Source organism: Ursus maritimus, unplaced genomic scaffold (genome assembly GCF_017311325.1).
Source record: "Ursus maritimus isolate PB19 unplaced genomic scaffold, ASM1731132v1 scaffold_1, whole genome shotgun sequence".
NCBI classification, from domain to species: domain Eukaryota; kingdom Metazoa; phylum Chordata; class Mammalia; order Carnivora; family Ursidae; genus Ursus; species Ursus maritimus.
The window spans coordinates 8177156-8204452 of NW_024423343.1; the positions used below are offsets into that span (position 1 = coordinate 8177156).

The 27297-nt window shown below is 41.7% G+C and overlaps 1 protein-coding gene across 1 annotated transcript in view; it reads left to right on the forward strand.

Annotated features, from left to right (window-relative positions):
* Positions 1-25795, forward strand: part of PDE6D (phosphodiesterase 6D) — a 47766-nt gene extending 21971 nt beyond the window's left edge. Inside the window, exons 2-5 of the mRNA XM_040639084.1 lie at positions 21463-21551; positions 22360-22485; positions 23195-23300; positions 25197-25795. Of these exons, the coding sequence (XP_040495018.1) occupies positions 21463-21551; positions 22360-22485; positions 23195-23300; positions 25197-25278 (403 nt within the window). The 3' untranslated portion in view covers positions 25279-25795. The remainder of the gene's footprint in view (positions 1-21462; positions 21552-22359; positions 22486-23194; positions 23301-25196) is intronic.
* Positions 25796-27297: the final 1502 nt, after the last annotated feature.

Sequence of the window (27297 nt, forward strand, 5' to 3'; positions counted from 1 at the left end):
TCTTTATAAGCTTACAGGGTGGCTTATTCGTAGAGGTAAGACCTGGGTTCTAAGGTATTTCCACCTCTCACTAGCTATGAGGCTTTAAGTCTGTTAATGACTCTGAGGCCGTTTTTTAATCTTTAAAATGGGAATGATATCTGCTTTGAGAGGGTCAGCTGAGATAATATGTGTAAAAGTGATTTATAAACTTTTAAGGTGCTATACAAAAGAATGATGGATTTCACTGACGGCCTTAGGTTTGATCACCCAATTCTGTATCTTTTTATTATTGCATAATAAACCATAGTAAGCCTATTAAAGCGATGGTTTGGAAAACATTAGGGTGGAAGGTTTACTTGGGCATAAAAAATAACTACTGTTAAGCTTTTCATGTATCTACAGAGCCTATGTGCAGACCAGACTTTTTTTTTGTAACTTCTACAACAATACTGCAAAGAAAGGTGGAACAGATTATGTTGGACTCTCCGTAGTTTTTCTTTTAATATTTTTCCAGTTTTATCATAGTATAATCGACACATAATATGCTTTTGCTTTTGCTTTTTTTTTTTTCAGAATAGATCCAGACCAAGAATTTATTTCCTCTTTGTGCTAGATCCTTTCCATTCCTACAGATCCCTGTATCACATGTTTATCAAGTGTCTCTCTGAATCTTTTAAGATTTTATCTATTGAAAGAGAGAGTACAAACAGGGGGAGTGGCAGAGGGAGGGGGAGAAGGAGGCTCCACGCTGAGCAGGGAGCCAGACCTGGGGCTTGATCCCAGGACTCTGAGATCAGGACCTGAGCCGAAGGCAGACACCTAACTGACTGAGCCACCCAGGCGCCCCAACTCTCTCTGAATCTTTATTGGATTTTTGCTTTTGAAACATTTTATGACCCTTTTATTAATTTTCAAAGTCTTTTCTTGGTATCTCTATAATCCTTTAAAAAATAATTATAAATATTGTATATTGTTGGTGAATATTTGGGTTGTTTCCACTTTTTTTGGCTATTATGTATAATGCTGCTATGAACAGTCACGTACAAGTTTTTGTGTGAACGTATGTTTTTCTCTCCCTTGGGCATATACCTAGGAGTGGAATAGCTGGGCCATATGGTAATACTATGTTTAATTTTTTGAGGAACTGTCAGATTCTTTTCCAAAGTGATGCACCACTTTACATTTCCAGCAATAGTGTGTGAGGATTCCAATTTCACTACATCCTCATCAACACTTGCTACTATGTCTTTTTGAGAAGACCCCTCCCGGAGAGTATAAAGTGCTATCTCATTGTGGTCCTAATTTGTGTTTCCCTGATAACTAATGTTGTTGAGCATCTTTTTATGTGCTTATTGGCCATCTTCGGAAAAATGTCCAGATTCTTGCCCATTTTTTTTTTAAGATTTTATTTATTTATCTGAGAGAGAGAGAGAGCTGGGGGAGGAGCAGAGGGAGAAGGAGATAATCTCCAGCAGACTCCATGCTGAGCACAGAGCCCGACATGGGGCTCAATCCCATGAACCTGAGATCATGACCTGCGCCGAAACCAAGAGTCAGACACTCAACCAACTAAGACACCCAGGCACCCCTTGTCCATGTTTAATTGGGTTATTTATCTTATGACTGAGTTGTAGAAATTCTTTATATATTCTGGATACAATTCCCTTATCAGATCTATGATTTGCAAGTATTTTCTCCCATTCTGTAGGTTGTCTTTCTATTTTCTTGATAGTATCCTTTGAAGCATAAGTGTTTTCAGTTTTGAGTAATTCCAATTTTTTGTTATTTTTGTCACTTGTGTTTTTGTTATCATACCTAAGAAGGCTGTGCCTGACCCCAAGTCACAAAGAGTTACTTTGGTATTTTTTTCTAAGTTTCATAATTTTAGCTCTTAAATGTGGATCTGCAACCCATTTTATGAGTTCATTTTTATTTATGTGAGAGCTGGGGATCCAGTTTGTTTTTTGCATGTAGATATCTGTGGTCTCAGCGCCATTTGTTGAGAAGACTCTTTTCTCCCATTGAATTATCTTGGCAAACTTATCAAATCTCAATTGACCATATATGTGAGGTTTATCTATGGATTCTCAATTCTATTCCACTGATAAGTTTGTCTGTCCTTATGCAGTACCACACTATCTTAATTACAATAGCTTATAGTAAGTTTTGAAATCAGGAAGTATGTGTTGCCCAAGTTTGTTCTCTTTCTCAGGATCGTTTGGCTACTCTGAGACTCTTGATTTCTATATGAATTTTAGTATCAGTTTGTCATTTTCCACCAAAAAAAAAAAAAATCCAGCTGGGATTTTGTTAAGGATTAAATTGAAACTGTAGATCAATTTGGGGAGTATTGCCATCTTTTTTTTTTTTTTCTTTAGTAGGCTCCACGCCCAGCATGGAGCCCAACACAGGGCTTGAACTCATGACCCTGAGATCAAGACCTGAGCCGAGATCAAGAATCAGAAGCTTCACTGACTAAGCCACCCAGGCGCCCCAGTGTTGCCATCTTAACAGTATTAATTTGTGCCATCTATGGAATTCGATTTTGATCTGTAGGAAAGAATAACAAAAAGCATTGTAATGAAAGAAGTTCTTGCCCTCCTTCCACAAGTAAAAAGCCTCTGGGGAGAATCCCACAAGTGGGTGGACAAAGAAACCTCAGAACCATCAATCCCAGTCTCCCAACTCAGAGAGTTACATACATTGAGCCTTGGAGAATCCACAGCCAGCGTTTCTAGAGGCTGACATGGGCCTGTCCCCTACTGATGGGGACATAGATTTTGTTCCTTCTGACCTCTAAAGTATCCCAGGTGGTCAGAGACAGAGCAGGGGAGGCATGTTTGTTTCCCAAGTAGATGAACCTGTTGTTTTTGTATCCTTTAAGCCTTTAACTTCCCTGGGCATGAGAAGATTGCTTTTTGCTGTTGCCATTTTGTTTCATGGCTGTTAGTTTCTTTTGCTTGTCTTTTTTGGAGTTCTTTAAATTTTATCAGCTAAAACAGTTGAGAGTTAGCAAAATAAAATTTGCAGGTTTAGCTTAAAGGCCGGACTTCTTTAGAGTCTGGAAACTATAGGTTCCAGTGTGTGATGATTCCAGTGGAAATCACTTCAAACATAATTACAATATCGGTTAATTTAATGGTTCATTTTTATGTTCCTTCAATTCTTACCCACCTAAAGTCCACTTGTATATAGTTTCACCCACATGTAATAGATCAGAGTAAAGAATATATACTGGTGGGGTCTGTCCTTCCTGTGCCCTTGATGGTTTTGTCTTTCTGATTCTTAAGACTCACAGTCTTTTAAATGTTACCTTTGGGGGGCGCCTGGGTGGCTCAGTCGTTAAGCGTCTGCCTTCGGCTCAGGGCATGATCCTGGCGTCCTGGGATCGATTCCCACATCAGGCTCCTCCGCTTTGAGCCTGCTTCTTCCGCTCCCACTCTCCCTGCTTGTGTTCCCTCTCTCGCTGGCTGTCTGTCTTTCTCAAATAAATAAATAAAATCTTAAAAAATAATAATAAAAAAAATTTTTTTTTAAATGTTACCTTTGGGAAAAGTTGGCCTCTTCTGTACTCAGGAGGCTTGGCTCTTTCTGTTAAGAGCCTCTCTTTTTTATCCTCAGAAAACTAAAGGAGGATAAAGGATGCCTTTTGCTGATGGAAGCCTGGTTTTTGTTCTTGATCCCTGATGGCATGATTTCTGACTCTGGAAATGATCTTCCTCTCTTCTAGTAACAAAACATGGAGCTTCTAGTAGGCTCTCTGTCTGAAAGTCAAAGGGTAATGGCAGCCCCTGGAGGAAAGCAGGGGCTCTGGCTGTTTGGGGAGTGATGCTGAAGCCAGATCTAGTGACAACGCTCAGTTCTCCCTGTGGAAATCTCTAGGTAAGGGAAGAACGACAGAACTGGCTCATTAGGACTGCCCAGTGATCATTCGTAGAAATAGTAGGCAAGTTTCAATCTTAAAAATAAGTCCGTCAAAAAAATCACTTGCATCTTTATCCCACTATTTGCTAGCTATTTCATACTAGATAAGGTTTTTAATATCTCCAAAACTTCATTTTCCCATCTAGAAAGTGAAGTGATGGAGGTAATGATACCTAAACCATGGGGTTTTGTGTCTGTAAAGCCCCTAATGCAGGGCTTGGCACACCAACTGTTAATGAGGTGAAGTCTATAAAGTGTAGGGAAACAAGACCTAAATATAAAAAGCTTAAATGTAGGAATGAAACAACAGTGCACACAAGCTATTACCAGCTAGTGAAACAGACTTTACACTCAGAGAAAAGAGTGTATTTTGACAATAGTATTAATACTAATCTAGTGAGTACTTACTGCTTTCTGGGCACTGTCCTACATTAATTTTCATTGAATCCTCACAAAAAATCATTGAAGGACTTACATTTTGGAGTTGAGGCAAACTAACCCTTCAGAATGGCGGAGCCACGGTTTAACCTAGGCTCTGGGACTCCACGCCTGCGCTTTAACCACACGTCCACTGATGGGAAGAGAGGGACGCTGGAGAAGTAAAAGGGAAAGAAAAGGGGGTTTCAGGTGGGATACCAGGCTTAGGAAAGCATGGACGGTTTCAGGGGCTGGTGTCACATAGAGGGATAGATCAGTGATGGAACCAGTTGGCTGGAGCGGATGTTTTTAGGTGAACTGGAGACATTGCAGAGTTTTGGGTGTTGGATGAGGGTGCGTCTACACTTGATCCACTGACAGTAGGAAGCGCTGAAAGGTTTTGGAGCAGGGAGGGGACAGGACCCAAGGGATATTTTAGAAACAATAGTCTGGCAGTAGTGTGCAGATTGGGTTGTAAAAACGTGCAAATGCATTTCAGTGGAAGAAATAGCAGGGCTTGGTGACTGACAGGAAAGGAAAAGTCAGGGGCGGAGTGCGGGAGTCATGAAGGTCAATGCCCAAAGAGACAGAGCCCTCAGGCAATTTTGACGCCAAAATAGTTTTGTCAAATTTGGAAAGCTTGAGACTAGGCTATAAATGACTCCCTGACTCTCATTCCGGTAAACTTCCTACACTTCCCAAAACACAGGCTCTTCCGGGCCTCAGTTCCTTCTGCTTGTCTCATCCCTTTGCTTATACGCCCCATTTCCCCCAACAGCGCCCTGTCAGAAAGCCCTTTTCCTTTCTGAACAAAATCTCCTCCTCCTGGAGCTTTTCATGGAGTCCTCCCTCCCATTTGCCCACTTCCCGAAACCTGACCCTGCCCCACGGAGGTGGCTTCCTTGGGAGCACTGAGGAGGACAGCCGTTCCCCACCTGCTGGGGGGGGGGGGACAGGCTCACTGGGCCAGTTTGACAGGTGGGAATATGCATTTCCCCCATGTTTTGCCTAGTGTTCTTTTGAAACATTTTATCTTTTTCTTATATAAATGCTCCTTGTATAGTAAAGACCCTTTCCCTTTGCTTGTCATATTATAAATATTTTCTAGTTTTTCATTCGACTTTATTTATTGATGGTTTTGAGGTATGGAAGGTGTTCTGGTTTTACTTTCAGAAATACTTTCAGAATTAGTTAACTCAGGGAATACACAAGTACATTTTCCTTGTAAAAACTTAACATAATTTGAATAAACTAGTCCCTTTTTATATCTGTACCCAACCCTAGTCCTCTTTCCCTCCTACTGAAACCACTCAGGTTCTAAACTTTTTCTGTGGAATTCTATATACTTAGTTTTTTGTGTGACTTCTTTTGTTTTTCTGCTCAGAGAGGCCTTCCTCATCCTCAAGTCATATAAATATTCACCTAAATTTTCTTTATATCTAACTCTTGAGGCCAGTTGGGTACAGGTATCCCCTGCTTTTCGAAAGTTCATGTTAGGCCACTTCACATTTACAAAAGACCTACATTAGTACTTGATTTCACTAACTGAAAGAAATCCGAAGAGGATTTTCACTTCTACAGAAAAAAGGGGAAAACAACAATAGTGTTGAACGTTTGTCTTGCAGTGAGCCATTATGGACGCAGCACGCACCCCGAGCAGCGAGCATGGTGCCGCCCAGGTCCCACCCTGAAAACTACACCCAGCATCTCAGCATCAAGCCACCATAGCTTTGAATTGTGTATGAACATTTGTGCTTTATCTTGATTTATTTTGTGCATCTGTTAGCAAGATGTATGCTAAGGTATCAGAAAAACCTAAGAGAGATGATTTTATAGGTGTGGAAACACTCAAAACTTTTTCTACCATAGTGATAATTACTTCTTGGCTTTGCACCATCTTGGCTTACAAAAGTTTTCTTTTCTTTTCTTTTTTTAAGATTTTATTTATTTGTCAGAGAGAGAGAGAGCAAGAGAAAGCACAAGCAGGGGTAGCAGCAGGCAGAGGGAGAAGCAGACTCCCTACTGAGCAAGGAGCCTGGTGTGGAACTCAATCCCAGGACCCTGGGATCATGACCTGAGCTGAAGGCAAATGCCTAACCAACTGAGCCACCCAGGCATCCCTCAACTTATAAAAGTTTTCATAGGAACACTGTTCTTTTGGATAGTGGGAGAAACCTCCATTTTATAATAAGCAGTGTAAGATAATTAACTATTTTTCTTCACTGATTTGGAATTTAGCATATATAAAAGTATATGCTGGGGTCATAGCCAAGTTTTCTGGTATATCAATCTACCTATTTTTATGCTGGTACCAGACTAATTGTAGCTTGGATTATACTTCAGTGTACTTTCCACCACTACCACCTACATGTTCTGCATTACCTTTTTTTCTTTCATCCATGAGGTTCTTGAAGGGCCTTCCTAATAGCATCATCCTTTACCAACCCTTTCCCCCTTCTCTCTAAAGTAAAAATCAGGGGCATCTGGGTGGCTCAGTCAATTAGGCGTCTGCTTTCGGTTCAGGTCATGATCTCAGGGCCCTGGGATCAAGCCCCATGTTGGGCTCCCTGCTCAGCAGGGAGTCTGCTTGTCCCTCTCCCTCTCCCCTCTGCTCGTGCTCTCTCTCTCTCAAATAAATAAGATCTTTAAAAAAAAAAAAAAAAGGATGGTCAGTTTGAAATATAAATAAAGTAAAAATCAGTTTTTTCTCTTGAATTCCTTGATTTTCATTAAGTTCCATTATTTTTCTAGCTACCCGGTTCAAAACCACCACCAGCTGTTTCTAAGCCATCAGCTCTCTCCACAATGATTAACTTTTCTGTATCTTTTTCCCACCCCAAAACCTGTTAATTCTCAGGCCAGGAAATAAACCCCCAGGCAAAGGAAGACAAGAAACTACCTCCTCCTGGCCTTTTTCTGTAGTTTCTCTTTAACTTCACTTGGACTATACTACTGGCCTCTCTTTGCCCTTTTTCCCTATTGAAATTTTTGTTACACTACTGGAGTATCATTTACTCTGATATCACTAAGGGAAAAAAACTAAGTGATAAGGTTTAAACCTAAGTAAAATACAACAACAATGGGATAGTGAAGTCCATAAAGAAGAGCCCAGCCGTAAAGTCTTAAGTTTTGTCTTAGAAACTAGTAATATGAATGTACAGGTGGGTGTCTTCATCAGTTTTTTTATTCTTTAACTTCATTTTGAGGAACTCCTGGGTCAGTCAGTTAAGCATCTGCCTTCAGCTCGGGTCAGGATCCCAGAGTCCTGGGAGTCTGCTTCTTTCTCTGCCTGTCCCCCTGCTTGTGCGCACTCTCTCTCTCTCTCTCTCTATCAAATAAATAAATAAAATCTTTAGGGGGAAAAAAACCCTTCATTTTGAAATAATTTAGTTATAAGAACTTATAAAAATAGTACAGTGAGTTCCCACGCACCCTTCATGTACAGTGAGTTCCCATGTATTCAGTGATAACATCTTAATATCACCTACCATAGCCATAGTACATTATCAAAACCAGGAAATGGACACTGGTGCAATACCATTAACTGCTGTTTTACCTGGATAACATACATTCTAGAATTACCCTAAGAATTCACTTGGCCGTGCATGGAATAATCATGGAACCAGCAGCTTTTCAGCTATCTTATTTACATTCGGGCTCAGTGATACATATTAAAAGAAGTGAAAGGTTGAGCAAAGAAACAAAGGGTAGTGGACTTTCTTGTCAAAGGCAGCTCTGCAGAATGTCCTTTTGTTCTTCCTCTGATAGACATTTCCATGTTCCCCAAGTAGCCAACCAGAAGTTTCATGGAATAGCAAATTACTCGACCCGTTTGGTATGTTCTGTCTCCAGTTTTATCCTGTTTCCAGGGGAGGAGTCAGGAGTCAAGTCAGGCAGGGGAGGGACTCCATAGCCTCTGCTGTTGTTACAAGCCCTCCCCTGTGGCTTCTGACTGAGACAAAGGAAAATAATGTGACAGGAACAAATTGACAGTGGCCACATCTGCCAGCAGTTACTAATATAGCACAGAATTTCAGGTTCTTTGGTTAAAGTTGGTGCTGCCCTGGAAGTTGTTTCCCATAGATAATTTGGTCTTGACACTTGCTTGAGGCATCATTGGAAGTGTATGCTTGTCATAGAGTGTCATCAATATATAAGACAGTGCTGTTTTTGGGTTCTTTGGCAAAAAAAAACCAAAAAACAAAAAAGGAACAAATGTAAGTTGATGAAGACATCAAGGGATTTTTTTCTTTCTTTCTTTCTTTCTTTTTTTTTTTTTTTTTTTTTTTTTTGAGCACTCTTTTGTGGCAGGGAAAGGGGGAAAGGTATATTACAGTGGTGTAACAAATTAAGGTCTGGCTTTTTAGGGACTCAGTATCTGAAATGTGTTTATATCTAAGTGGAGTATAATCTTTAGAAGTTGTTACCATCTGATAATGACTAGAACTCTTCCCCATCACAATGAAGACTTCTCACAGATATATCCTGCCTTGAGAAATCACCGTAAACAAGTTCACTTATAACTCTCAGATTAGGGCGGGGCACCTGGATGGCTCAGGCTTGAACCAACTCTTGATTTAGGTTCAGGTCATGATCTTGGGTCTTGGGATCGAGCCCCCCAGGGCAGACTCTGTGCTCAGCACAGAGACTGCTTGAGATTCCCTCTCCCTCTTCCTCTGCACCCCCCCTCATGTGTGCATATGCACACTCTCTCTCAAAATAAATATATTATTTATTTTTAAAAAAACAACTCTCAAATTGGGGCTTTATTTTTTTTTAAGATTTTATTTATTTATTTGAGAGAGACAGCACAAGTGGGGGGGGGGCAGAGGAAGAGGGAGAAGAAGACTCCCCACTGAGCAGGGAGCCCAACAAGGGGGTTGATCCCAGGACCCTATGATCATGACCTGAGTTTGAAGGTAGACGCTTAACAGACTGAGCCACCCAGGTGCCCGACATCTCACAGACTCTTAGATGTCGTACCTTTTTCTAGTTAAAAGTGTACATTCACATGACCAGCAAGCAGATACACTCATTTATTTTTAAAAGCTAACGTATCTCCAAAAATAGTATGAAAATATAAAGAGACTGTTGTTTATTTAGGATAATACCCATTTTAAAATGATCCCTTTGTCATATGTGAACTATTCTTCAGTAATAAATTTTTTAAAGATTTTATTTATTTATTTATTTGAGGGAGAGTGCATGCCAGTGGGCAGAGGGAGAGAGAATCTCAAGTAGACTCCACACAGAGCCCAACATGGGGCTCGATCTCACAACCCCAAGATCACGACCAAAGCCAAAGCCTAGAATCAGACACTCAACCAACTGAGGTGCCCCTCAATAAAATAAATACATAAATAAATAAATAAAAATTTAAGATTTTGTTTATTTATTTGACAGACAGCACAAGCAGGGGGAGCAGCAGGCAGAGGAAGAGGGAGAAGCAGGTTCCCTGCGGAGCAGGGAGCCTGATGCAAGGCTTGATCCCAGGGCCCTGGGTTCATGACCTGAGCTAAAGGCAGATACTTAACTGACTGAGCCACCCAAGGACCCCAATAATATAAATTTTTAAGTAAATAAACATAGAAAAAAATTAAGCTTAAAATCATATATAATATTTATATCAGCAAAATTCAAGGACTTCCAAATGGATGTGCCTAATATTTGAAAGTGAATTGAAGGGGTGCCTAGGTGGCTCAATTGGTTAAGCGTCTGCCTTCAACTCAGGTCATGATCCCAGGGTCCTGGGATGGAGCCCCGCATTGGGCTCCCTGCTCAGCAGGGAGTCTGCTCTCTCTCTCTCAAATAAAAAAAAAATCTTTTTTAAAAAATGAATTGAAGAGGCGCCTGGGTGGCTCAGTCATTAAGCGTCTGCCTTCGGCTCAGGTCGTGATCCCAGGGTCCTGGGATCGAGCCCTGCATTGGGCTCCCTGCTCAGGGGGAAGCCTGCTTCTCCTTCTCCCACTCCCCCTGCTTGTGTTCCCTCTCTCTGTGTCTCTGTCTGTCAAATAAATAAAATCTTCAAAAAAGAAAAAAGTGAATTGAAGACATTTATGAGTTAAGGATTGTGTACCTAGGATTTCTACACTTAATGGGAAAAATCATTCCAAATGAGATTTATTCATTAAAAAATTAAAACGAAAAAAATTATTTATTTGCGCTTGGTCAAGTTTCATGCTAATAGAGCTAATAAGGATCTCTTTTTTTTGGCATAGCATTAGGAATGTACCCCTGTTTTGACTTTGGTAGCATCTTTAAGAGATTTCATTTTCCAAAGTTTATAGTTCTGAACTGTTCTTAAAATGGCAGGAAAGGATTATTTCTAGAATCTGATTATTTTTTTATCTTTTTTAAGATTTTATTTATTTGAGAGAGAAAGAGAGAGCACAGGAGCAGGGGGAGGGGCAGAGGGAGCAGACTTCCCCGCTGACCAGGGAGCCCATCTTGATCCCAGGACCCTGAGATCATCACCTAAGCTATAGGCAGATGCTTAACTGACTGAGCCACCCAGGCACCCCTGATTATTTTTTAAATAGACTGAAAATAAGAACCGAGACCTAGACAAATAAGAACTTACAACAACTCTAGGATACCTGTTAATAAGTGTTATGAGAAGGAGATAACTTGAGCAAAGTAGAATAAAAATAAAATGCTGATTAAGAAATTAGTCCCCCATGGGGCACCTGGGTGGCTCAGTCGTCAAGCGTCTGCCTTTGGCTCAGGGTGTGATCCCTGTGTTCTGGGATCGAGCCCCGCATCAGGCTCCTCTGCTGGGAGCCTGCTTCTTCCTCCCCCGCTCCCCCTACTTGTGTTCCCTCTCTAGTTGGCTGTCTCTCTCTGTCAAATAAATAAATAAAATCTTAAAAAAAAAAAAAGAAAGAAAGAAAGAAATTAGTCCCCTTTTTGCTTTAATTCAAACATAATTCTTTTTTTTTCAAGGTTTGTTTTTGTTTTGTCAGAGAGCACGCACAAGCAGGGGGAGCGGCAGGCAGAGGGAGAAGCAGGCTCCCCATTGGGCAAAGAGTGCAATGTGGGACTTGATCCCAGGATGCTGGAATCATGATCTGAGTCGAAGGCAGACGCTTAACTGACTGAGCCACCCAGGCATCCCCAAACATAATTCTAAAATGAAAAACTTTTCTAAGAAAATGTACCCTATAAAAAACCGATACTGAAGAAAAATAAAACAAAACTGATATTGACTATCCTTATACAGAGTGCCCCAAACCTAATAATCTATAAACAATTTCTCTATCATTTGTCCTTCCTAGCCATATTACCCAAAAGAAAAATAAAATATTTTCTAAGTACTTTTGTATGCTAGAAAGTTACTGATTGATGTGGCCAGATTCCAGTCAACTCAACGAGAGGAAACACCTCTCCCCTCAAGAAGCCCATAATCAGGGCACCTGCTGACTCAGTTGGTTAGGCTTCGGATTTCGGCTGGGGTCGTGATCTCAGGGTCCTGGGATGGAGCCCTATATGGGGCTCTCTGCTCAGTGGGGAGCCTGCTTCTCACTCACTCTCCCTCTGTGCTCTCCCTCACTCTCTCCCTCTCAAATAAATAAAATCTTAAAAAAAAAAAGAAAAGATTTTGAGTGAATAAAACCAAAGTCAAACATTAATTAATACAACTAAGTTTTTTGTGACTTTTCCTTTATTGAAAATTATAAGAGAGTTTAATGTGTGCTTTTATTAGAGAATGTGAAGTACCTCCCTAGAAGTTACTTCTTTAAGGTGTTTTTGCTTTGTCTAATCCTGAGTAATTATGATATTATTATGACTAGTGAAAACTAGTCAGACTTGATATATTTTAGAGAAATTTGCTTGGATGGCTTTGCTGTGCAGTTAGTACGTCTGGGCAGTTGTAACCAGCCTTTGCCAATGATAATTTCTTTGTCTTTGTTACTCCCATGTCCCTCTGTCATGGTTGCCTCCATAAGGGTCCTCTAAGTTAAAGAAAGGTTTCTTACCACCTCCTTTTATCAGCTCATCTGGTGTGGCCTTGTGGTGATCATAACACCTGATTGGGTCCCCAAAAAGTAATTCAGTTCTTTGGATTTTGCTGGCTGCCCTCGTGAGAGGCTTCAAATGAGTGTCCAGTGTCCAAGCTGACCAGAAAGCATAGAGGTGTATGAGGGCATAGTATCTTCCCTATGTCTAGATGAGAAGAGGCAATAGGGAGGAGTGTGCAGCAGAGTGACCAGAGAGATGTTGGGGCCACAAAGTAAAGAACTTAAAATGCTAAGCTGAGAATTAGGAGTTTCTCAGTGAAAATCTTTTGATGGGGCACCTGGGAGACAGAGTCGATTAAGCATCCAACTCTTGCTTTCGGCTCAGGTCATGATCTCAGGGTTGTGAGATCAAGCCCCACGTCAGGCTGTTTGCTCGGAGCAGACTCTGCTTGAGATTCTCTGTCCCTCTCCCCCTGCCCCTCCCACTCGTGCTCTCTCGCTCTCTCTCCTAAATAAATAAATCTTGAAAGAAAGAAAAAAAAGAAAGAAAGAAAAAGGAAATCTTTTGAAAGTTTTTGAAGGGGAAGTAATGATATGATCCAGCTTGTTTTAGGAGTGTTCCTCTAGTCACTGTGGATTAGATTATAAAGGCTAGATAAGTGGTACCTCAACTTTTTAAAATGAGCATTCCCAAGGCGCCTGGCTAGCTCTGTCAGAAGAGCATGTGGCTCTTGATCCCGTAACCCAGATGAATCCCTGAGACTTAATGGTGAGCATCTTAACTAGATATTTTTAAGCAGATTGTTTAGTGTTGAAACATTTTCATGTTGGAGATAAGAATTTAGGTATCAGAGCACAGTCATTTGATAATAAAATCAACTGGCCTGATATAAATAATTGAATAAAAAATCAATGGGAAATTCCAAATAATTCACATTCTTCCCTCAAGGAGATGGAGCATAACTCCCCACCTGTTAGTTTGGGCCGTATACAGTGACTTCCTTCCAAGAGTACAATGTGGAAGGAAGGGAAAAAGAGTATATTTATAGTGGAGAAACCTGGCAAGCACCCCCTCAGCCAGGTGGTCAAGATCAGCATCAACAGTGAGAAATCATGTTGATAGTACATAGCCTTGACGTGATGACATGAAAGTGGCACTTCACCTCAGTGGTCTTCCTCTTAAAAATTCACAACCCCAGCCTAATCATGAGAAAAACAGCAGACAAACCCGATTGACAGACACCTGGAAAATACTTGACTAGTACTACTCAACACTGTCAAGGTCATTAAAAAAAAAAAAGGCGGAAAATCTGAGAAACTCTCATAGCCCAGAGGAGCTTCAGGAGACATGATAACTGAATGTAATGTGGGATCTTGGGGCAGAAAAAGGACGTTAAATTAAAACTAAGATAATCTGAACAAACTGTAGACTTTAGTTAGTGATAAGGTATCAGTTTCGGTTCATTAGTTGTGACAAATAGAAGATGTCTATAATCTGTTTTCTATAGAATATCTATATGGAATCTATAATCTAATAACTTTTTATAAATCTAAGAAAGTTTACTTTTCAGAAAGGGCTAGAACAGAATAACAATTGATAAACCAATTCCCTTCCTGGTAAATTGTTAGGAATTGAAATAGTATAGCTCTTCCATCCCTAGCTTAGTAATCAGGATCTGAGTTAATATCATTAGAGAATTATCTCAGTATCACTGAGAATTATCCAGCTTGAGTATGAATTGTTTTGAAGGACATGAATAAATAAGTTATTTGGTTTTACGTAGAAGAAATCCACAAAATTATCAGAATAATTCCCAAATATAAAGTGACCCTGAATATAGGGCAATCTCTCAACATTCCTATGAAAAAATATTTTTAAAAAGGAACATGGGTAGAACAGACAAATGTGGATTTTGCCTACATATTTAAGACCATAAATTTATAAAATAATATATAAACTTAGAAATATTGTCCCCATCCTCTTGTCTGTCATTTTTTTTTTTTTAAGATTTTATTTATTTGCCTGAGAGAGAACAAGCAGGGCGAGCAGCAGGGAGAGGAATAAGCAGACTCCTCGCTGAGCAGGGAGCCCGATGCGGGGCTCGATCCCAGGACCCTGGGATCATGACCTGAGCCGAAGGCAGACATTTCACCAACTGAGCCACCCAGGCACCCCTGTCTGTGACATTCTATGAAACAATATTGCCCAGATTTTGTACATGTCACTTTGATGTCAATAGCTGGCACACAGTAGGTTGTCAATAAGCACTTACTGAATGAGTGATAGTTTGAGATCAGATATATGGAGAGACCTGGATTAGTCTGTGAGGATCCTTTGAAGGATCCAGGAAAGTAATACAGCAGAGGTGAAGTGGTATTTAGCCTCTGCTCAGGGGACTCGGAGATGGCACGAGCTGTCTGCTTAGGGGAGGCCAGGATGCAGCCAGGGTTGGCATGGGTGCACAGTAGGAGCCCCAACTTCAGAGCCAGGCACATCTGGATTCTGTAGACTGGGTGGTCCCAAGAGTCTCTCTGAGGAGGTGCCACTGAAGCCAGGATCTGGGGGTGTGAAGAGTAAGGGCAAGAGCACTTGGGCAGCATGACGGGCAGAAGAGACATTAGTGTGCTGAAGAAAGAGAAAGGAGGCCATTATGGCTGGAGCATAGTGACTGGGGACCTTGCAAACCATGTTTCCTTTGAAAACTGGGGATTAACATCTAATTCACAGTCTTTTTACAAAACTACCTTCTGTGAGGAGAGTAGATTGAAGGAGGAAGCAAGAATGAAAGCCAGGAGGAGCACTCGGGTAGCTCAGTTGGTTAAGCGTCCAACTCTTGATTTCAGCTCACGTCATGATCTCAAGGTTGTGAGATTGATCAAGCCCCACGTTGGGCTCCACACTGAGCGTGGAGCCTGCTTGGGATTCTCTCCCTCTCCCTCTGTGTCTGCTCCCCACCCTGCACTCTCTCTCGCTCTTTCTTTTAAAAAAAAAAAAAAAGACTGGAAGCAAGGAAAGCCATCAGGAGCCTAGACAGGAAACGATAATGGATTCATAATACCACCGCTCTGCTTCTAAGATTCTAGGCACCTTACGTGAACCAACTCACTTAAGTGTGCTGTCCGTTAGCACCCTCTTTCATTCTCAAAAGTTCTAGTTTGGATGACAAATTACAGGAAACTGTGAATCAGCCAATCAACATTTGGGGGGGGGGGATCTTCCTACCTATCAATTTCAAACCATTCTATGAAAGCCACTAACCAGGACAACTCTAAAACACAAGATTTAAGCAGGAAAAACTGGAATCTTGTCTCCAAACTTCCTGAGCCTCTTCTTTTTTGTTCCTTTCTGTTCGGGCCTGGTTCTCAGTTACATGGGGGCATTTTTACTTGTCTCTTTCTCAGTATGTTTTTTTTTCCTTCACACCCTCCCTTGTGTGTGTCTCTCTCCCCCTCTGTTTGTGTATTCCATGTTTCTCTCCTCTCTTCTGCCATGTACAGTGGATCTGTTCTATTAAATATATGAAAATGGAGTTTGTATTCATGCCAAAACACTTCTAGACGATTGTCAGTAAATATTTTAAATTCTTTTATCCCAGTGCCTGCATTCACGTCTCAAGGAAATTCACCTCGTCCCCCATTCATCTGACTGGTTTCTTCCAGCCCCCAAGCCTTTGCTTCCCACTCCACCGCCACCTCCCTGCCAGCCTTCTCTACCTCTGGTCTGTCCCCAGCCCCCGCACTGGACCAAAATCATACCAGGTCACAGCTATTTAAAACACAAGAGGACTTATGTAACCTTCTGTGTGGAGCCAAGTGACTCTCATTCTTCCATGTGTATCTTAGCTTACTTCCTTTTTTACCTTTCCTAAGGCTCGACACTCCACAAACTATTGTTGTTGGGTTTTTGTGTGTGTGTGTGTGTTTTTTTTTTCTGGAGCTTATTGTTTCCAGACTGAAGCTTATTTTTAACATGCTCTTGCTTTTACATATGAGAGTGTGCTGCTTTTGTCTGCCTGGTTCCAAATAAGAAGCTAGTGGGAACAGTTCTCCCAGCAGAGGCTTCCCATAGTAAAGGAGTGTTCTTTTGTGCTCACCCTGGGTATAAATCAGCCAGGAGCTTTTAAATGAGAAAAGACCTGGCTGACCCAGAAGGTGGTATTTATAAATAGTCCTCCAGCACCCCCCTCCTTAAGGCTTGTACCTAATCCTCTCCTCTCTCAAGATTGGAAGTGACTTGACCTTTGAGTCTTAAAACTCAGGCTCTTTTTCTCTGAAAAATCTAGTTACCAAAAAGCTGCTAAAACAAAAATGTTTTCAGCCAGATGATGATCAGCCGTTAAAGCTTGCCTTTCATCGCGAACATTTTTAGCGAAATATGCTTCCTCTTTTGAGGACCATCTTTTCTTGGCGTTATTATTTTAAGATCCCTACCTTAGGGGAGCCTGAGTGCCTCAGTCGGTTAAGCATCTGCCTTCAGCTCAGTCATGATCTTAGGGTCCTGGCATGCTCAGCAGGGAGCCTGCTTCTCCCTCTCACTCTCCCTCTGTGCTCTCTCTCAAATAAATAAATAAAACCTTGAAAAAAAGGTACCTACCTTAATAATTTTTATTTCTTTTTGCTGTTGGGCTGTCATGGATTTGTATTTTTATGATTTATAAAGCTGTTCCCAAACGGCTGCATCTTTGCCATTTGAATTAAGAGTGTCCCTTTTCGCCCTAACTTAGCCAGCTTGGAGGCGCTCTAAGTAGCCTCCGTCCCAACATCATTGAATGGAGTTCTGTTTGTATTTCTCTAACTTTGTGGTATTTATTGAGGGTAAAATCTTACAGGTTTTGTTAGGATTATACAATGAAGCCCACGATATAGACACGGATAGGTTTCCAGATTAAGGTACATGCAGGAAATGCTGGATTGTTGAACTGGCCAAAATATTTTTTTTAGTATATTTCCCGAAAAGACAATTAAGTCCTTAAACTGATTATTTATAAAGAGAGGAGGCGCTTATGTTAGGGAGATAAGCCTTGTATTTTTAGCACCTTCTCTCCCTTGCTATCAAATGGAGGAATCTTAAATTCACTATCCACTAATTATTGGAGAGCACACTCTCATATAAGACGTTTTCCTTTCTATCCTCTAATAGATGGAAGAGTAAATTCTGGTGCCAGGCTTTTCTTTGCTGACCCAGGCCAGCAGCAGTAATGCTTTTTTTGGAAACTGCTAGATCGGATCTAGCTGTTGCTTTACAGAGGGAGCCCCTTTTCCGGGGCTTTGCTTGCTGTCGTTTTGCTAGAATGCCCCACTTGTATGTGAGCCTGAAACTTCAAGAGTAATTTAGTTTTGTTATTTAATTTAAGAAAATCTGGTGTCCATTGTGGCTATATTGGTACCTAAGAGACTGTCTATAGAGAAAGAATGAAAAGCATGTACAGAGCAGGTTAAATGAGTGCTGTGTCTTCTGAAAACCTTGGGCTCGAATGTCTGAGGCAATTCTGTTTACATCTGAGCTCAGAGCGGACTCGGTGGAGCCGTAGTATTTACAGTTTCAGGTCTCCACTTGGGGAAGCTTTGTCTTCATATACGGAGACCCCGGAATAGCTAAGCGTGTTTGTAATTATTGGAATTCTAATACGTGATCTGGGGGTGCCTGGTTGACTCCATTGGTGGAGCATGCAACTCCTGGTTTTGAGGTGGTGAGTTCAAGCCCCACATTGGGCATAGAGCTTACTTTAAAAAATAATAATAATAATACATAGTTTTTTAAAAAGTGATCTAAGCAAATATGTATACTTTTGACTTGCTTTTGAATTTAGTTTTTCAAAAAGTGGAATTTCAAAATATGAAGCAGAGAAGAGAAAACCACCAAGGTATGTAAAGAGCAGCAGTATCTGGGGATATAATGAGCACACAAGGAGACTGTGAGGACTGCACACAGGAGAGGAGAGAAGCACACGGATGGGAGGTTCGTGCGGAGGGGAGGGGAGGTACAGTGCACACTCAGGTTGAGAGCGCAGGAAGCTAGGATAACCCTTGGTTGTCTTTTGTGACTTTTCTTTAGTAGCAGCAAAACCTAAAAAGAATCTCTCCAGAGGGTTAACTGGACCATTACCTGCTTAGTGATCCTCATCAACCGTGTTGCTCTGGGTTCAACACTGCAGGCTACCCAAACAGTGGGAAAGGTTGAAGGCTCCCTGGAGCTTCAGAACTGACAGCAGCAATGGCCACACAGCAGGAAAGTTTGGGTTAGCACTACCTGCTGCCCCATCCTAAAGAACTGCGGACTTTTCCTCAAGTCCTGTGTGACCAGGACCCAGAACTGGTACCCAGGCGTCCAAGGCTAGGTCATGTGCTTGCCCCCAGCTGCTCCAGGCTCCGGAGGGAAGGATTTGGATCTTCTAGTTACAGTAATGGATGGCAGTCACTGTCTCCCATGGGGACAACCGGGTGCTGTTGGGAAGAGGGTTTGGTTGCTAGACAGCAAAAAGAAAAAAAAAACAGAAAGACCTGTAAACTATCAACTATTTATCTGAAAGTCCGTCTCTTTGTAAATATTAACCATCGTTCTCAGACTTAGCCTCCATGGGATAATATTGAATTTTCTTTAATTATTTGTCCATTGTTTTAAAAAAAATCTCAGGACTGTGTTTTTAATTTTAATGTTTATATTTTTGAAAGTTGTGTGTGTACATTGTTCAGAGTCATAGTTCTCCCTGGTTTTGAATGACGAGCCGAGTTCTGTATCCTCCCATTCCTATTTTCTACTCCTCAGATAAAACTGTTTTCAATTTCTAGCTGATTTATTTGCTATTTATCTTCATATTTCTGAATTGCACACTGTGGCTATCCCTTAATGTCTCCGTTTTAAGCATTGTTTGTCGACTTCCCACTATGGAAAATGAGTTTTGTTCTTTCCCAACACTTTCTGCCTGACCACACATACATGCTCCTCTCCTTCCCCCATCCTCCCAGGATAATGGTATTGGACCCATAGTCTGTGTTTTTATTATTATGAGTATGTCAGCCCTGTTTGCAATGATGCCATGTAGTAAACTGCAACTACTTTTTTCTTCCAATACCACCTTTGATTTTTCCCTGATGTTAATTATTGTCTCAGTTTTTTATTCGTTTACTTAGATTTTCTGTGCTTCTCACTAATGAACCTCCAAATGTCCCCTAACTGTATAAATCTTTCCCATTTAAACCCATCAGATATTCTATGAATTTCATCTTCTTAAAATCTCTCCCTAACCATTTTGACCTGCTCTTGTGTGGACCCTTGACCGGTCGCCCTCCAGGCCTCTAAAGAGCTGTTACCCTGGGGTGTCCTTCACCTGTCTCTTGTTTTAGATCCCTTGCTTCCTGGATCCAATATCATCCTCTTCCTTAGTCTTCCCTGTCGTTTTGAAGTAGCATATTATCATTAGTTTCTTTAAAAAGTAAATCTTTTTTTAGTTTTAGGAATTTCCCTGAGAATTTTAAAGGCACTGCTTCATTTTTTTCTATCTTCCACAGTCCCTGTTGAAAAGTGTGATTCATTCTGATTTTTTTTTCCTATTCTGATTCTGATCCTTTATGTGACCTCTTGTTTTCCTTCTGAAAGCTTTGCTTTAACCTTGACTTTCTGCAAGTTCACAATGATGTGACTTGGGCACTTGCTAGATCCTTTCATTCTGGGACATTTTCTTGAATTAATTCATTGATGACTTCCTCTCCTTGGTTTTTTGGTTCTGTCTTTCTTGAACTCTTGTTAGATTTTGGATCTCTTAGACTGATATCCAGTTTTTGTATCTTTACTCTCCTGTTTTCTATCCTCGTGGCTTTTTATTTTTCTTTCTGAAAGAGTTCCTCAACTTTGTCTTCCAACGCTTGCATTGAGTTATTCGGTTCTGCTATCAAAATGTGTGTTTTTCTCGCATTCTTTTTTGTTCTCTGAATGTTCTTTTTTTCATTGTTATTAATGATTCATTTATTGTATGATGAACAATGCAGAAACTGGAAAATACAACTACTTAAGTTAAGAAGGCATTTTATGACAAAAAGAGATTATCAATTGACTAGCCTCAAAATTTGTAACCTTGAGCCAGAGAAAATCACTTTTCTAAAATATACAAAATTCAGTTGTATATAATTTTTAGTGTCCATAAGGGTTATGTTATCTCTGGCTGTTTTGTTTGTTTTTAATACTTCTTTTTAAATTTTGTATCTTCCGGGGTGCCTGGGTAGCTCAGTCGGTTAAGCATCTATCTTCGAATCAGGTCATGATCTCAGGGTCCTGGGGTCAGGCCCCACATTGGGCTCCTTTCCTTAGCAGGGAGTCTGCTTCTCCCTTTTCCTGCCGCTCCCTCTGCTTGTGCTCTCTCACTTCTCTCAAATGAATAAATAAAATCTTTAAAAAAAAAAAAAAGTTTTTATCTTCCTCTGTAGTCTCTTTTTTCCTCTAAGTTGCTTTTTTCTCTTTGTTTTGGGCTGTCTTTCAGAGTAAATTCTTTCCTCGGTTTCTGGTGATCCTTGGCTAGTTTCTGATATTTAAGAGCAGGCCATTAACAGGTAGTTGAGATCTCTGGACTTGTGAGTAAAACTTATGGGATGTGATCGTCACTGTGGGGGTGGTCTGCATGAGTCATTTCTTGGGATACCTCTCTTATCTGTTTCTTAGGTCTTTTATCTTGACTAGTCTGATTCTGTTGAGAAATTTTTAATTTTGCTGTATTCATTTTCTCTCTCTTTCTTGCAATTTCTAGATGTGTAGTCTTTGGTTTTCATGTTGTGGATAAAAATATCTCCGCTGGGGGGTGCCTGGCTGGCTCGGTCAGTTAAGTGTCTGCCTTCAGCTCAGGTCATGATCCCAGAGTCCTGGGATCGAGTCCCACATTGGGCTCCCTGCTCAGCAGGGAGCCTGCTTCTCCTTCTCCCTCTGCCTGCCACTTGTGCTTGTGCTCTCTCTCTCTCTCTCTGTCAAATAAATAAATAAAATCCTAAAAAAAAAAAATCTCTGCCGGGTCTCTGCTAAGATCTTCCTTTAGATGTCCTTTGGACCCTCCTACACATTCTTACTTGCTTTCATGGCACTTGGCAGATAGGCAGACTTGCTAAAAAGTAAACAGGAGCTGAGAGCTAGAACACACCTAGAGTACAAAGTAAGAGTCACTTTCAGTGCATTATTTTCCTTAATATATCTGATCAGAAATTGGATGAACCTCCGGGATGCTGAGACAGGGAAGATACTGTGGCAAGGAACAGAAGACCTGTCAGTCCCTGGAGTGGAGCATGAAGGTACTCCCCAACCCTTTGTCTGCACAGGGCTCTGATGTTTCCGGAGCAGAGCCTTAGCATCAGGGAGCTAAATTAATGCAGACCCTAATGGGCAAGCCCCTGTGGGCACAGCATGTGTTGTTGAGATTCCTAGTTCCTTACCTACCTGTTTTTCCCTCTCACTTCCCAAAACCCATTTTGTGCTGAAATTTTAGCATTAGAACATACCTAAAGATACAAACTAAGCTCTCAACTTTTTTTCCCAAGAGAAAATTTGCATTTTTATCTCCCTGAAATAAAAGAAAAACTAAGGGGTTAAAACCAACAGAACAGAGTAGAGAAGGTTGCCCATTCAGCACTTTTCCTGATGAGAGCAGCTGGGGAAGGATGCACTACATCTGGTGTTTCTTAAAAATCTTTCAGGGGGCACCTGAGTGGCTCAGTTGGTTAAGCGTCTGCCTTTGGCTCGGTTCATGATCTCAGGGCCCTGGGATCGAGCCCCGCATCCCAGCCTCAGGCTCTCTGCTCAGCGGGGAGTCTGCTTCACCCTCTCCTTCGGTGCTCTCCATCTCTTTCTGTCTCTCTCGAATAAATAAAATCTTTAAAAAATAATAATAAAGAAAGATCTTTCAGTCAGATGCACATGACCAGTTGGGGACCTCTGCCTTTAATTAAAAAGTGTAATTCTTTTACCAAGGCATTCTCTGAAATTTAACATAGGTAATGTGTTCTCTAAATCAGCTCTAAGAAGCTCCCAGAAACTTGCAGCATCATACTATGTGATTTTCATTGAGAATGGCTTGCTTCAATATTTCTTTTTCTTTACCAGCCCGCGTTCCCAAGAAAATCCTCAAGTGCAAGGCAGTGTCTCGAGAATTGAACTTCTCTTCAGCAGAGCAAATGGAAAAATTCCGCCTGGAACAGAAAGTTTACTTCAAAGGGCAATGCCTAGAAGGTATTCTGTGGCCTAGTGCCTGGAAGCCACACTTAGGGTGACAGGGAAAACAGGCAGGACCCATTCAACTAAAAACACTGCTTTGGTAATAATGTTCATTTTGCAACTTAGTTTGTAATGGGATTCCTACATCCTCCGGGACTGGGGGCCCCAGCAAAAACAAAGCTGGCAGTGACAAGGGGCTTTGAGCCCAACAAAAGGGTTTCTGACACTGGTGGGCCTGGGTTGGCGCCTGCTTTATCACTGGCAAATTGTAACATGGTCACGAGGAAGCTGCCGATTAGGGCCTGGTACAGTGCTCTCCTCCTGTGGATCTGACCGGCAAGGCCACTCTGCCCTGCGTTTCCACCATGAACTGTAAGAGTGCACATATGTGTCTTAGAGCTGAAAGTCCAAGTGAAAGGCCTATTCTGTTCTTCTGTTTATTATATACGTATAGCCTACTTCTAAGAAAGCATTGCTTATACTGTATCCGCCCACCGGTCCTCATCCTTTAGACCCTAGGGCATAGGGAGTAAGCCTCTAGTTTGGTCCAAAGGACAGCCTCAGGGGGCTTTCACGACCTTTCTTATGCCTCTGGCCTGAGAGGTTTCTGATGGCTTCGTTTGTGGTTCTTGGGGTAAGAAGAGGCTCACTCTAAAGGGGGGCGGATGCGGAGCCCTGAGACTGTCTGGGGTGCCCACTCAGCATCTTTTCCTTCTTCCTTCAGAATGGTTCTTCGAGTTTGGCTTTGTGATCCCGAACTCCACCAACACCTGGCAGTCCCTGATAGAGGCAGCACCCGAGTCCCAGATGATGCCCGCCAGCGTGCTAACGTGAGTGAGCAGACCACAGGCTTTGTAGAGTGGGTCTCGGAGCAGGTGTTCCAGGCGGGGGGACTTGTGGTCCTGTTCAGCAGGCAACCCAGGTTGAAAATAAAGGTAGAGAGTATCCAGGGGTATTCGAGTTTACAGGTTACTGACTTCTGTCATATGAAAAAGACAGTGTGATCAAATGGAAAAAAATAAAAAACCTTTAGATTAGACCTTTAGACTAAATTCCTGATTAACGCTGACTTGCTGTGCAATCTTGACAATGTTTACCTCTCTGGCCTTATTTTTCTCCTCTCTAAAGATAGAATTAATACTATCTCACAGAGGTGGAGTGAGAGTAAAATGAGATGATTTGGGAGAAACTGGCTTGTACTTTATAGTAAATCTAGGCTAATTTGCTTATTTTCCTGACTACCAAACTTCTAATACTCTGTACTTTTCTTGAATGGCCTTTAATGGAATCTGGCAAAGTTCTAATTTTGTTTTAGAGGATAATGTTTGGTTATAGTTTTTCAGAGACTAGCTTACCATTTTAATAGTTATGCTTCCTGCTCAAAGAATAATCAGTTTGTCCTTTATCCACAACACTGTCAGTATGGCCCACCTACCATTTTCTCTTGGGAAAAGGTATTAAACTTTCAGAGGTTTTAGTAATAGTGTCTAGTAATGAGTTATTCACACAGATAATTGTGCAATATTGGATTATCCCTTTGAACAGATCCTTGGTGAAAGCCATACTGAATATAAATAGAGGTTATTTACTTTATAAGTCTTTAATAGGTTTTTAATTATAACAGTAGGTATTTTTATATTCTAATAGCCAATTAAATCTTGAGTTTTTTATGTACCTATTTTATAATTAATTACCAACAAAAATGTATCTGCTGGCTATTAATTATCCTGGGAAAATACAGGGTGGTAATAGAAGGGCATTTTTTTTATTTTATTAACTTTCATTGACTCCTCCTTTGCCCAGGCCCAATTTCTTTCAGGTACTAAAACCAGTAAGTCTATGATGACATATTTCGGTTCTTTAAGTCGTATTTTACTTTTGGAACCCAAAAACAGTACCTCTATTGCCCTTAACTTGGTTCAAAAGTGGTTTGGTTTGGAAACACTGAGATACCCACCAAGAAAAATGAAATTCCACTCTGTGCAATACAGGTGTGTCATTTGGGGTTTTTGGCTACAAGCCATAGAAATGACTCCAGCTGATATGACAGCGCTGAAGGGGGTGGGGGGGCGGGCGCTGAGACCCAAGCAGCTTGAAAGATGCAGATGGCAGGAATCCATGGATGATTTCCTTCAGGAGCAGCCATAGAAAGGATCCTGCTCCGGGGAGAGAGTCTGATTGGCCAAATTATGTCCTGTGCCCACCCCTTTGCCAGATGAAGGAGGGGCTACTTGACTGACCCATGGACTGGAGATGGGTAGGTCCCCAAAAGAAGAGCAGAGTGCTGTTACCCAAAGTGATGAAAATAGATGCGGGAAAAGCCAACCCACAGCTATCTACCAGAGTAGGTGTTGTAGGGAAAGATACCACCCCTAAGGCCTGCAGGTTTCCATGTTTATCAAAAAGTCATATCTTTAAAAAAAAAAAGTCATATTTATAAGCACCTGTATGTTCAGAGCACTCTGCTAAGGGCTTTACATATATCAAGGATTAAGACATGCTCTTTCTTCTGTTTTCTGAACTTGGGGAGAAAAAAAATCTAATCACAAAGTTAAATGTCACATTGGACTTCTAACCCCATTTGGACATAGATTTCAGTGTCCCCAAGCCAAGGTTCAGGTAGGTGTGTGTCCCTGGGCCCGGCGGACCCAAACTGAAACCACTCTGTGGAAATGAAATCTGTTGCCTAACACACTCACTCTTTTGCCCTCTCTTCTTACTTATAGTGGGAATGTTATCATAGAGACAAAGTTTTTTGACGACGATCTTCTTGTAAGCACATCCAGAGTGAGACTTTTCTACGTTTGAGAGAAGAATATGTGTGCATTTCAAGAATTTGGGTTTTGGGGGGAAAAGGAGGAAACTGTTTACTTTTTTCCTCCACACATTTGATTTTTGACACTTCTACCCCTAATTCCTTGTACGGCAAAACCCACCTGCGGCCACCAGGAGACTAGTTCTGTGTAGGTAACCAGATGGCTGTTTCCTCCCAAGCTGCCATCTTCCACTGACCAGACTCAACTCCCAACCCCAGACCAGGGCAGAGGGTGAGCCTTGACTCCTTCCCAGGGTGACACAGGGATAGACGCTTACCACGAGAGCCAAGGCTCTTCCCACCCCCTCCCTGCCTCCTCCTTGGGCCCTGCAGGCAACACATCTTCCTTTGGCCCCTGGTTTTGGAAGAATTCATATTCCTGACCTATGTTTAGTTTTTTTCCTACCATTTCTATTTCATACATTCTCATACATTTAACTTGTAAAATAGACTGTGATATTATTATTACGTAATGAATTAAAACATATGAATTAAAATATTCCTACAGTCTTTAGCATGGCACTGCTTTCATCTCTACTTTTTCTGGAACATGAACCCGGCCCCATGATGTGAAGAAAGACATTTATTAGACCGTAGGATCACAACTATATTTTACTCCAGGGGTGACTGATAGATCTTGAGTTCCCGATGCTTCAGTTGCTGCTTTCTAAGAACGTACAACGTACCCAAACAAGATGCATGACCTTAACATTTGTCTTTGAGAATGATATGTAGTAGTTCTCTTCCACAACATAGATGCCCTGTTTGTTTGTTTGTTTGTTTGTTTGTTTGTTGTTGCTTTTAACTTTTGTCATACCTTTATGATACACCTTTGCTCAAGAGGTTTCCAGAAAGGGTAGAAGTTCCAAGCTGGCAGAGGAGAGACTCTTCTATTCTTACGTGAGAGGATAGAAGTTACAGAATGGAGAAAAGATCTCCCTGAAGTCATGTGGAGAACGATGGGAACGCATCTGGGATGGGGTGGGGTGCTGGGAGGCCTTAAAACCCAGGCAGAGGAAGCCAATGTGGACGAGAGTGATGGTAGCTGGGTGCCTGCAAGTCTGACATGAAAGAGAAGTGTTCTTTTTTAGGAACTTAACCTCTGAGCTACCAGCAGCCTTCACAGTTCTTTATATGATACCAGCAATTCAAGGGTTTCCAGTTCACACACTAGTGAGGTCTGAGGCCAGAGGGGAGGAGAATACAGCCAGAGATGGGCCCTCTCTGGCGTAGCCCCTGCTCACATATTTCTTCTCTCCTTCTGTCCGTTACCAAAGGGTCTGTTTGCATCTGTGGATGGGGAGGAAAAGGACATTTTTAGTGGACTGTCACCATCTTTCAGTGACAATTCCATTCCTCACATGAGGGCTGTTGTCTTCAAGAGCTAATTTTTAAATACCAAGATTGAATGAAAAAGTTAAAATGAATCCACATTTCCTTTTGCTTTCTGGAAATGCCATCTCTTCTCTCAGAGTGAACTCGTCTCCTTTTCCTGAACTACTACTGCTCCCCGGAATTCCAGTGGGGAAGGCTCTCAGGGAACTGGACACCTCCCAGTGGAGAGAGGCCGTTCCAGGGAAGCTTCTCCACCTGCTTAGAGCCTCCTTCCCTGCCCTTCTCCACTCACTCACCCAGCCAGAACTGTCAGGGACACACTTCTTTGCCAGCTGCTCTGAGAAAAGAATTACAGCTCAGTCATTCTTAGACGCTTTCCATCTCTTCAGGCAAATATGCTCAGGCAGCGTTGCTCATTTTATCATGAAACAAGTAAGGCCAGAATGTGTGCTCCGGGGACAGTGTGATTGAGGGGCTCTGAGCCGTGCAGGAGGGATTGGGGCTGGCTGGGAAGATGGCTGCCACTGTGGTGGGAGGAGGAAGAGGGGAGGGTATGGGCAGGGGGGAGCACAAGGAGAGGGCACAAGAGCTGTGGGGACTAGGGCCTTGTAGGTCAGAGTCCGCTCCGGTAGAGTGGGCGCAGGTCTAAATGCCTGAAGAGCTGGGGGTTCTGTAGA